This window comes from Thermobia domestica, chromosome 18, assembly GCF_964235325.1.
Source record: "Thermobia domestica chromosome 18, izTheDome1.hap1.1, whole genome shotgun sequence".
Taxonomy (NCBI): Eukaryota; Metazoa; Arthropoda; class Insecta; order Zygentoma; family Lepismatidae; genus Thermobia; species Thermobia domestica.
Window position 1 is genome coordinate 125,010,254 of NC_137471.1, and position 10,991 is coordinate 125,021,244.

The 10,991-nt window shown below is 35.6% G+C and overlaps 1 protein-coding gene across 1 annotated transcript in view; it reads left to right on the forward strand.

Annotated features, from left to right (window-relative positions):
* LOC145675993 (RNA-binding region-containing protein 3) overlaps window positions 1-10,527 on the forward strand; it is a 48,462-nt gene extending 37,935 nt beyond the window's left edge. The window contains exons 5-6 of the mRNA XM_081746827.1: window positions 5,512-5,665; window positions 10,280-10,527. Coding sequence (XP_081602953.1) covers window positions 5,512-5,665; window positions 10,280-10,448 — 323 coding nt within the window. The 3' untranslated portion in view covers window positions 10,449-10,527. The remainder of the gene's footprint in view (window positions 1-5,511; window positions 5,666-10,279) is intronic.
* Window positions 10,528-10,991: the final 464 nt, after the last annotated feature.

Genomic DNA, 10,991 nt, shown 5'->3' on the forward strand with positions numbered 1-10,991 from the left:
AAACCTGTTTGGGCCCCCACAGAAGTGCGCCTGGTAGCCCACAAAACATTCGTGCACTTTACTATCATGTGGGAACGCTAAACTCGAACGGGGTCATGTGTGAAAAAAAAAAATCTCCTGATAATTCTGCGCAACGACCGAAAGAAAAAAATTAAAATAAATAAATTTTTGAAGGTTTGTTATGTCTACTTTTGGGTTTCCCTCAAACGCTATCTGTACCGTTTCACTTTCTGTTGATCCTTTTCTCCGTAATTATTACAGAACCTTGTTACTGAATCTACCCTTGTACCACTTTTATTCAAATGTACCTAGATTCACTAAACTACTAGGTTTTCTCTGTATTTATTTGAAATAAAAATTAGGTTTCAAATTTTATCTACTTAATTGGCATCTGAAGAAAAATTAAATAATAAAAAATTATGTAATGTGTACAGTTATGCTACATTTCTCTGGTTAAGCTGCATAGCATGTTCACCTTCTATATCTGCATTACATTTACTATGGTGAACATTATTACGTATTCTTTTACCGCAAAAATCAAAAATATTATTTTACAAAAGTTCGCGTAAAATCTTACAAAAATCAACTTTGCTATTACATCGTCCCTGTTACTTATGTTAACATCATTATGCATCATCAAGAAGCTTGTAGTTTTATATTTTTAATGCAGGGAATTAAACATCCTGCCCCTTCATGTTTTGTGTGCTATATTACTTATTTTGGCTCAAATTATTATTATTATTATTCATTACAAATTAATTAAGCAGGAATACTCAACTGCTATGTCAATATTCATTACATATTCGCATACATCAACATTACATCCTTACCCTTATTTAACCTAGACTTAACCCACACACAAGTACATACATAAACAAAACACAAAATATCACATTATATGTATCAGCACATATTAAGCGTAGGGACGTGTAAGAAAAGCGAAACGGATATCTTTACCTTAGTCTATTTTCCATCATTTTTGTCTAATCTAGCGTTAAAAAAAAAAATCTTTTAAGGTGAACAGCAAACTTTGATTAAAAAAAAAAAAAAATTATCGAAGACGGAATGCGAACTCCGTATCATCAGTAACGTGGTGCAACTGTACACACAAATATATATTTTCCATTTCTTTTGAGAGTGTATAAAATAATAATGAACTATAGGTATTTCAGAACGCGTCACTAACGAATTCTCATTTTTTTTTTTACTTTGTATGTATCATTACGGTACTACCTAGTTAATTTGGTACATGTTCATATTTACAAAAAAAAAAAAAAAAAAAAAAGTTATGCAAGCCTAAAGAGAGATATTGAAATTCCTATGGATTTATTTACCTTCTACATCGCATACTGAAATAAGATACTGTACATCATATGTAAATTTTGATACCCCCCCCCCCCTTCCCTTTTCCGAAGAGAAACTGTTTTAGTTTACATGTGAATGCTCGAAAAGCAGCTCTATAGGGAACGAGGTTATTACTCACACATCGTGCAAATGGTGGCCTACATTTTTTCGTTACATGATACCTGTCATTTGGGAGATATCAAGCTGCACCTGCGCTGTCTACTCAGCGCATCGTTTTGTTATGACATGAATATCCTTCCCACTGTGCATGTCTCCTTACTCGTACAAGTAAAGGATAGGAGGCTCACAAAGGAAGTGAATTTCGATGTGTTGAAGTGAGTCTGTAGCAAATTTGTAGAAGTAACACGATATCAAGTGGAAATATTTTTAAAATAAATCCATATCCGTCCGATTACGCCTCATTGCGTCTCTTGAGGCCTTTGAAGTTGCCAGCATGCAATAGGTTTTGCCATTCATATTTAAGCAAAGCGTCTGCAATGTCCGTCAACCCGCCATACGTAACTTCTGTATCGGTTGCCTAACACCGTAGTTTCGGCCTGCAACAATGTTAATGTTATGGGCTCAAAACGGCCTTTAAAATGTTGAATAGAACAATAACGACACGGTGTTTGAAAATTTGAATGAGAACTGGACAGTCTACACAAAATTTGGAATCAACCAACGGCACGTTGGTAGCACTTGTGGTTTTCGAGATCTCATTGTTGAAAGGATTGGAGACAAACATATAAACCTAGCATTTTAATATATAGATAGAAGTTTATCCAAGTGTAGTGTTGAGAAAATAGATATATATTCTATAATTTATTTTTGAAGTGAAACGTTTGTAATGTCTTTGACTCAGATTATGGTATTTAAAAAACAAATGTGCATCTATAATTATTCTAAGAGAAGATTTGTTTCCTTTTTAGTGCAACTTTTTTTTTTTTTTTTTTTAATTTTGTTTATGTAATTATTCAAATGTAGTGTTGAGAAAATAGAGGTAGGTCTTGAGTAAAGTGAAGCACTTTCGATGTATAATTAACTCATACAATGAAGAAGACATTTTATTATTTGTTTGTACTAATACGCGAGTATCTACTAGAAAATGTAGTCGCATTGCTTTTTGTTCCAGATTACAGTCGAATACCATTACAGTGGATTTGATCAAACGCGAATAAAATTCGTTATATATGATTCCCAAACGTATTTTTCAGTGGTATTGTGTTCTGGGAGAGCTCTTGATAAATATACATTTTAAGCCAAGTCTGTAACCAGTCGTGTACTCAGAAGCACGATTGAAGAAAGTAATTATAATCGTAATAAGGTTATCATTCCTATTTAAGTTTTGAAATATATTTTTGGATTTAAAAAAAAAATAAGACGGGAAAATTCCAACAATGCGGTACCCATCGTGATGCGATTTTGCGTAGTTGCAGCTCATTACTCAATATCTTGTGGACGGTGCGTTTCTCGATGACACTTGTCTCCTTCAAATCCAGTAGCGTCCATCGTCTGTCTTCATCCAGGAGCTGCTCGATGACGGCACGTGCCACGTCGGTCCGCACACTGACAGGTCGTCGCGAACGTTGCTCATCACTGGTTGACACACGTCCTTGTTGAAACTTTCCTACCGACCGTGCTACTGTCCGGTATGGTAGGGCATTATTCCCAAGGGCTTCCACTAATTCACTGTGACATTCTATCGCAATTCTCCCTCGGAGAACGGCTATTTTGATGTAAGCGCGCTGCAAAACACGGGTTACTTCATCTCGCACGACACTCACCAACTGACTGATTTCACAGCCCTCGCTGTGCTACTACCAGCTATCACATAGCCATCTGTTGTGCTGCATACACACTATGCCTGCAGAACTTCCACATGACACATATAAGTTTGTGATCCGCTCACATATCTGCAAGAAAAAAATAGTTGCCATGTCTTTTGCCCCAACCCTCGTATATAAAGTACTTTTGGTAAGCCAAACTCCTTAATAAATAGTAAAGATCCCTCCTCCTTTTCGACAGGTCATGAAGGCTGAAAGGTTGTGTGTAGAAGTCAACATTTCAGACTTTCTTGACTTCAACACTCATGGAAGTCTCCTTCTATCTGTAATGAGCACTGGAGCTGTTGCTAATCGCAGAGAAGCTGAAAATAAGAGTAAATACAACAACCTTCTTAAACACTTTTTTCCATTCCGATTGCTATTGAGACTACTGGCACTTGGAGTGCAAGAAATCTTGATTCTATTAGAAAGGTCGAATTACGCATTTGTTGCGTTTCGACGAAGTTCTTTCTACATCTTTCCTAATACAGCACATAGTTGTTTTTATCCAACATGACAACGTCTCTTCGGCCCTTGGAAATTTACCACCTGGACAACAACTGGATGAGGTGTTTGTTCTCTAATAAGAATAGAAAATTTAATTTCACGCCTTTGGAAAATTTGTAGTAACAGAGTGTAAAGTGTTTTCATTATAATTTATTTTTAAACCACATTTTATAAACATTTAATTGTTTTCTAGTACATAAAAAATCAGATAAGAATATAAAGAATCTAGAATTGTTGTGGTATATAAATATTATTGTATAAAGGTAACCAAGAAAGTTCTGTCGCTTTTTGTGGAGGCCTGTGTTCCATTGGCCCTCACACCGTGAGTTGAGTCCGAATGAAGATAAGGCGAAGGTCAGTTGTTGGTGTAGGTATATCCAACATACTACGTGGTTGTGGCAGTTCAGTTACACCGTGAACGTGCGTAAGGGCAGAGTGAACATGGGACCTCCACAGAGCGTCATAAGGGCGTGTATGCTGTACGAGTTCAAACTGGAGTCAAAACGCCGCTGCAGCGGGGCGGGAGATATGGTGAGGGTGTCGTGATTACGTGGACAGTGCAGCGGAGGTTTAACAAGTTTAAGGACGGTGACGAAACACTTGAAGACGCACCACATGTCGGAAGACCAACACATGTACAAAATGATCTTCAGGTAGCAACTGAGGCGAATAGTGGCCAGACATGTGAGGAACTGGGAATGGAGAAACCAGTGAATGGAGAAACCATTCGACAGCACCTCCATCAACTTCGGAAGCACTACAAGTTGATCGATGGTTCCCACATGATTTGACTCCGAGCCAGAAGGCAACGCGAGGAGACACCTGTGTTTCTTTGCTGTCTCGTCTGAGGAAGGAGCAATATCTGGACAGGGTGTTGACATGTGATGAGAAGTGGGTTCTGTATGAAGCTCCACGGCGCCGTCATCATTGGTTATCATCCCATGAACCAGTTCTGAAACAGCCGAAACCAGCACTGCACCAAAAGAAGGTCCTCCTGTGTGTTTGGTGAACTACTCACAGCATCGTGCATCGGGAATTGCTACCAGATAGTCAGAGCATCAATGCAGTTGTGAACTATCAGCAGTTGAGCCGTGTTCAAGAAAAAGTCAAAACTCTGAACCCAGCACTTCTGAATCGCAAAAGGTTCCTCCTGTTACAGGACAACGCTAAGCTCCACGTGGCTAGGATGACCTGGGACACCATTCTACGCCTTGGATGGAAAACACTATTGCATCCCGGACATTGCACTGTCCGATTATCACCTGTTCCATTCCTTGGACAATCAGCTTAGAGGACGCCAGTTCAAATCTCTAGTAGAAGTGCAAAATGCGCTTGATACCTTCTTTGCTTCACGGCCCACCAAGCTCTACCGCGATGGAGTCCATGGCCTTCCAAAACGTTGGCAGAAGGTCGTCGATGCTGATGTGGACTATTTTTGATCTTCCAGGCACGTCTTAGGTGATATATCTATGTTCGAAGGCGGTGAGTAAAGAAAGCTACAGAACTTTCTTGGTTACCTTTATAAATAGTTTTAAAAAATTGTATCATAAAAGTATTTGACTGACTTTGATGACCCTTTAAACTATAGGTAGGCAATATACTGAATTTTAAGCAAATACTTGAGACAAAAATTGTTCCATGATTCATTTGTCTTTAGATAAGAGTTCTGAATATCAACAATTGAAATAAATATATTCATATTCATAACTACTACAAGATTGTATCCAAACTTTCGTAGGTATGTACAACAAAATCAGATTATAATTTCATGAGTTTTGTTGGAAATGCTGTGTTTTATGTGATGAGTTATTTAACTCAGTAGGTGTCTCTTTTCCAGATCGAAAAATATTGTCTGTATTTAAGAATTACCAACCTGGTGAACCATCCTGTCGACTGTACTTAAAGAATTTGGCAAAGCAAGTGACGGTGAGAGATCTACGCTATGTATATACTCGTTATATTAATCGTCAAGATGAGGAACAGGTGAAAATGTAAGTTCAGTATCCTTGTAGTGTTTGTTATGTGACCTTTTAGTTTATGCGTCTTTGGCGTGGAAGGCCTGTTTGATTCCCGACGAGAGTTCATGTGGTTGGGATCCACGTTAAGCTTTAGGTCTTCGTCTCATATAGCCTCGCTGCTGAAATTGATGCTAAACTTAAATAACAAAAAGTTATGTGACGACGTGATCACCTTCTTCTTCTTCTTCTTCTTTTCTCTCTCCCTCTCTCTCTCTTTTTTTTAAATCATTCTGTGAGTCAAGGTCAGTTATGCTTTTTCAGTGTCAATATGAAATGTTCAAAGTTTTATAAAACAAGATTCTTGCAGACAAGACGTACAAATATTTTGTAACTGAACAAACGCAGTTCTCGAGAGGGGGAGGCGCACAAAACTGTTCTAGGGGTTGGAGGGTGTCTGTATGGAGACACACCTGCTAACACCCGTCTTCAAAAACACATAACAAATATTAGATTTCTTTATGTAACAGTTTACAGTGAAATGAAAAAAAAGTAAAAAAAAAGACAGAGAATTAGCAGTTCAAATTATCGTAAAATAAAATTCATTTGTTTCTACTGCACTGTGGAAGTAACAGCTTCGTGATGTGCAATTCCTGTTTTAATATCGACATCTCCATATCTTAACTGTAGAAAAAAATTGTGAATGAGATCTGTCATATTCATATGATCTTGTTTTGCACCAAAATTCTTCCTTCTTGCCAGGTTTCTACTTGCTGACGGTTCATTATGTGTTACCTTGAATGAAGGAAACCTATCCAAGAGATTGATTGTGTTTCAAATGTTACGCGGGCTTGAAATATTTTGTATGTTGATACTGACTTAAATGCAAAGTCAGTAGTGTAGTCGGTGGAACGTCCACTTCTGGCGCCAAAAGTTCGTGCGTTCAGTTTAGAGATACACTGTATCAGTCAGCACCTCCAGCAGCAGGAATAATATTCAGCACTAAATAGAGTCACCATTTTAAAGAATCTTAGTGCGTTACACCATTATAATTTATACAGGGTGATTTTTTTAAAACTCACGGATTTCATTTGGGTCTAGAATTTTTAACTGAAGTCCGATTTTCATGCGGTTTGTGGCAAATGATCAAGGAAGATTTATGGGACTATGTTCACTGGTTTAAATTCATCGGGGATAATATCTATCACGCCTCAGGAAAAGCAGCAAATTTTTGCCAGTGTACCTTACAATTAGAATGAAGTGCGGTGCGGTATGGAAATTTGAGTTTTCTTCGTTAGATGGCAACCTCGCCAAGGTCAATAAAAAACAGGAAACTTTGCCGCCATATTGGGAATTGTGTTGTACTGTTCTGTGCTACTGTATGAATATGATCAGGGCACAGTGAGAGTAGTGTACTCTTTAGAACAACATGAGTTTATTGTTAAACATTTTGGAGAACGGAATCTGTTGTTGCTATGCAAATGACATTCAAAAACAAATTTCCCCAGACAGGAACATAATGTGGTCGCTAGTGAATAAATTGGTAGAAACAGGATCGCTTCTGAGTGAGACAGGGAAGCATCGCACTCCGCAGGCGGCTATTGTGGAAGATGTCAGTTATCGACTCCTTAGGTCGCTCAAGAAATCTCTCTCTGTCGTTTGTGGAATGAAAAAGGCTCTAGCTATTCAACAGGTAATTTATAGGTATTATCACTAACACTTAATTTGTATTCTCACTAACGCTTAATTTGTATTCTGCAATTTCGCTTCAAAAATCCAAAACCTCAATCCTATTGTAAGGTACACTGGCGAAAATTTACTGTTTTTGTTGAATCGTGATCAATATACCCAGGATGAATTTAAACCAGTAAACATAGTCCGATAAATCTCCCATCCTTCCTTGATTATTTGTCACAAACCACATGAAAATCGGACTCCAGTTAGAAATTCTAGACCCAAATGAAATCCGTGAGTTTTAAAAAAAAAATCACCCTGTATTATCATTTAATAAAAACTCAAACGTGTGTATCACGATATCGTAATCATTCAATAAAATGTGTCGTCAACCAAAAAAGGTTGGGAGCCACGGTAAACCAGAGACGCGGGTTCGATTGACCCAAGCATTCTCACTTCTGGAAATTCAATAGAATGTATAACTTTGTAATTAAAGAAATAGAAGCTTAGCAACTATCTTCCATTTTTGGCAAATTATGAAATTGAAAAGTGGTTAAAACATAATTCAAGTCATCATTGATTTAGAAAAGTAAAAAAATAAATCAATTACGAATCTTGGTTAATGGAAATGCACTTCCAGCACCAAAATTAGAAATGGATTGACAGTTTAAAACTAAGTAAATGCTTGTGTTTAGAAGGGAATCTACGCCATGGAATTACTATAGTCACTGATAGAGGGGCCAATCATAAATGTAGTAATGGCAGTCATAACACAAGTGGAAGATTTCTATATATTGCCGTCCTGTAAGACATAGTCCGAAGTGTTTGCAAATTAAGGTAGAATGAGCACATCTGTAACTTTTGTGCCCGAAATGAATTTTGTTTTCATTGTGTTTAATTGCATATGTTCGTATCATATGTATTTGGATTTCAAAGTACAAGGTAATATAAAACCTACCTATCAAATTTCGAATTAGTTTTCTGCCATAAAATTCTAAAATTTGACGAAACTTATGGGACGCACCTAGCAGTCTGTAAATCGTGATTTGGTTTTCTTTCTTGTATACTTTGGAGTAGAATCTAATTAGTTAGAGGACATGAATTTTTTCGTCGTTTGCACTTCACAAAGTCGTGTCAGATTTTGAGACAACGATACGTAAAATCATTGAAGTAAGGGAAAGCATGTTGAATATGTTGTAATATTAATGACAAAGTATGGAGTTGTAACTAACATATGGATAAGAACATGTCTTTTCACTAACTTGACAACTAGAGGTTGTGCCTCCCTTTATATTCTTTATGCATTATTATTATTATTATTATTATTATTATTATTATTATTATTATTATTATTATTATTATTTATCATATTGAGTATTTAAATTGTAGAGTAATTTTCAGGGCCGTTCTGATTTATGTATTTTACAGTTGTCATAGGCAGAACGAATAGCTTCAATAAGTCTTACGTCGAACATAAGTTCTAAATTGTTGAATAGTGTAAAGATTCTGAATTTGCTTTCCTGAGGAACCATGGTGGTTTGAATTCCACGCTTGTGTTTCCTATATCGTCGTTGCCTAGGTAAATCACTAAATTAAAAGAAAGCGATCTAAAACACTTATCGACAGAAGTAAAAGGAAGCTTCAAATGCAAATGATGTTCCTCAAATTCAAATACATACCCAGATATGGTGAATTGTATTGTGATTTTTTGCTTTATTTTATTCGTTTATTTACAAAAAAAAAAAAAAAAAAAAACTACATTTGACGATCATAAATAAAACATATTATTTCTTTGTCCCTCACACACATGCATAAGGACAAACATATATTCTCACTTACCCATGCAAACGAACAAAAACAAACTCTGTTTTCCCTTTTCGTTAAAGAGGGTAGTTTTTAGAGAATGCATAAATGGAATACTCTCTAAATGGCAAGAGGATAACATATGTTGCTTCAAGTGTCAGTTCACTTCTTGTTTTGTTCCGAGTTTAGTTTGTTTGCTTCTATGACTGATCAAAGATGTTGCATTGATCACTAGCAGAATAAATGTAGGTAGAAATATTGGACATCCTAGTTGTTCAGAAAGTAATACAACTGTGAAATTCAACTAACAAGAACAAAGGCCAGATGTAGCCATTTATATTATTGGACCAAAAGATCCAGTATATTTCAATCAAAAATTTTCTTGGACGCCTTATACCTAGAGAACTACATATAGTCTAGCCAAACCCAAACTATCAGTTAACTCAGTATAATGTGCTCATTCCGTAAAAAATACAAAAACTCGATTTAGGGGCCGTTCAAAAATTTTGTGGCGGCTGATCCAAGAACTAATTATTGTCCAAGATTTTTTTTTTTTTCTTTTATCGTTCCTAAAATTCTTGTTTTTATGCATATTTTCTTTCCTTCAAGCTGATAGAAATCATGAATGTAAACACAACAGCACAAAATAAAAATATTGCAAGACTAATTCTATTCTTAAAAATTGATCGTTCTGTTCCATAACAAACACAATAGCATGCAGCATAAGCCATATGTGGTCATACATTTGTCGCTGTGGTCGAAAATTGCTTTACATAATAAATTTTAAGATTAAATAATGTGTATAGAAAAAAAAATTGTGTCTATAGAAAAAAAAAAGACGAAGCGATTGATTTTTAATGTTTTCCTAGTTGATGTATCTGTATATTTATTTCTGCAATATTTTTTCTACTTAAAATCATTGCTGATTGTTTGTTAAGTTGCGACTATAATGCATTTAGAAAAAATCTTTCTATCTTTTGCTTGTTTACTTTCTGGTAATATTCTTTCCTTTTCTATTACTACTTGCAAGCATTTGACTGAAAACAACATAAGTCAATTAGTGTATTTTCGCGTAAGTGGTGCAGAACTATCTTCTTGTTTCATTTTCAATTCAAAGTGATTTTATTATATTTGCTGTGGCTTCAGTTATTAACGACATTGTCTTGATTTCAGGTTTGACATAAGACATATGAAAGAAGGCCGAATGAAAAATCAAGCATTTATCACGCTTCCGTCTGTAAATCAAGCACAGAAGGCATTACAAGAAACAAATGGTTATATTTTAAAGGGAAAACCAATCGTCGTACAGTTTGCAAGATCTGCTAAACCGAAGACTACTTAACTTTTTTCCAAACGAAAAGTTTTTGTAAATAATTTATTTCATAATGTAAATAATGAATAAAATATTTTTACATAAACTATGTTTGTTGTTTTAATTCATCAAAGGTGATTGAAAGCAGTAGTAGGGAGTAGGGACTAGAAATAAACTAAGATACAATCAAACGCAATATAACGTCTCATTTTCTTCCAAATACCGTATTTTGAAATATATTGATAGTTACTGTAATGTTCCAAGAAAGGAAATATTTTAATTCTTCTAACTTCTATGCAGATTTTTTTTTTTTTTTTTTTTTAATATACGGTTTTCATCTTCCGATAGATTAAATAAAAGTACGAATGAAAAAAGAAAAAAAGACTAATTTATGATGATTTCATTTGTGATTCTCTTCTACAGTTAATAACAAGTAGCAGTGTTACGTATACACCACGTAAAGGAGTTTGGTTTGCATGGCGTGATATTTTCTGGTAATAATCTAGGAAGAAATGTTATAAACAGATAAACAGGATAAACAGATACGAGTCCTTTTGCGCACAGGAATCCCTT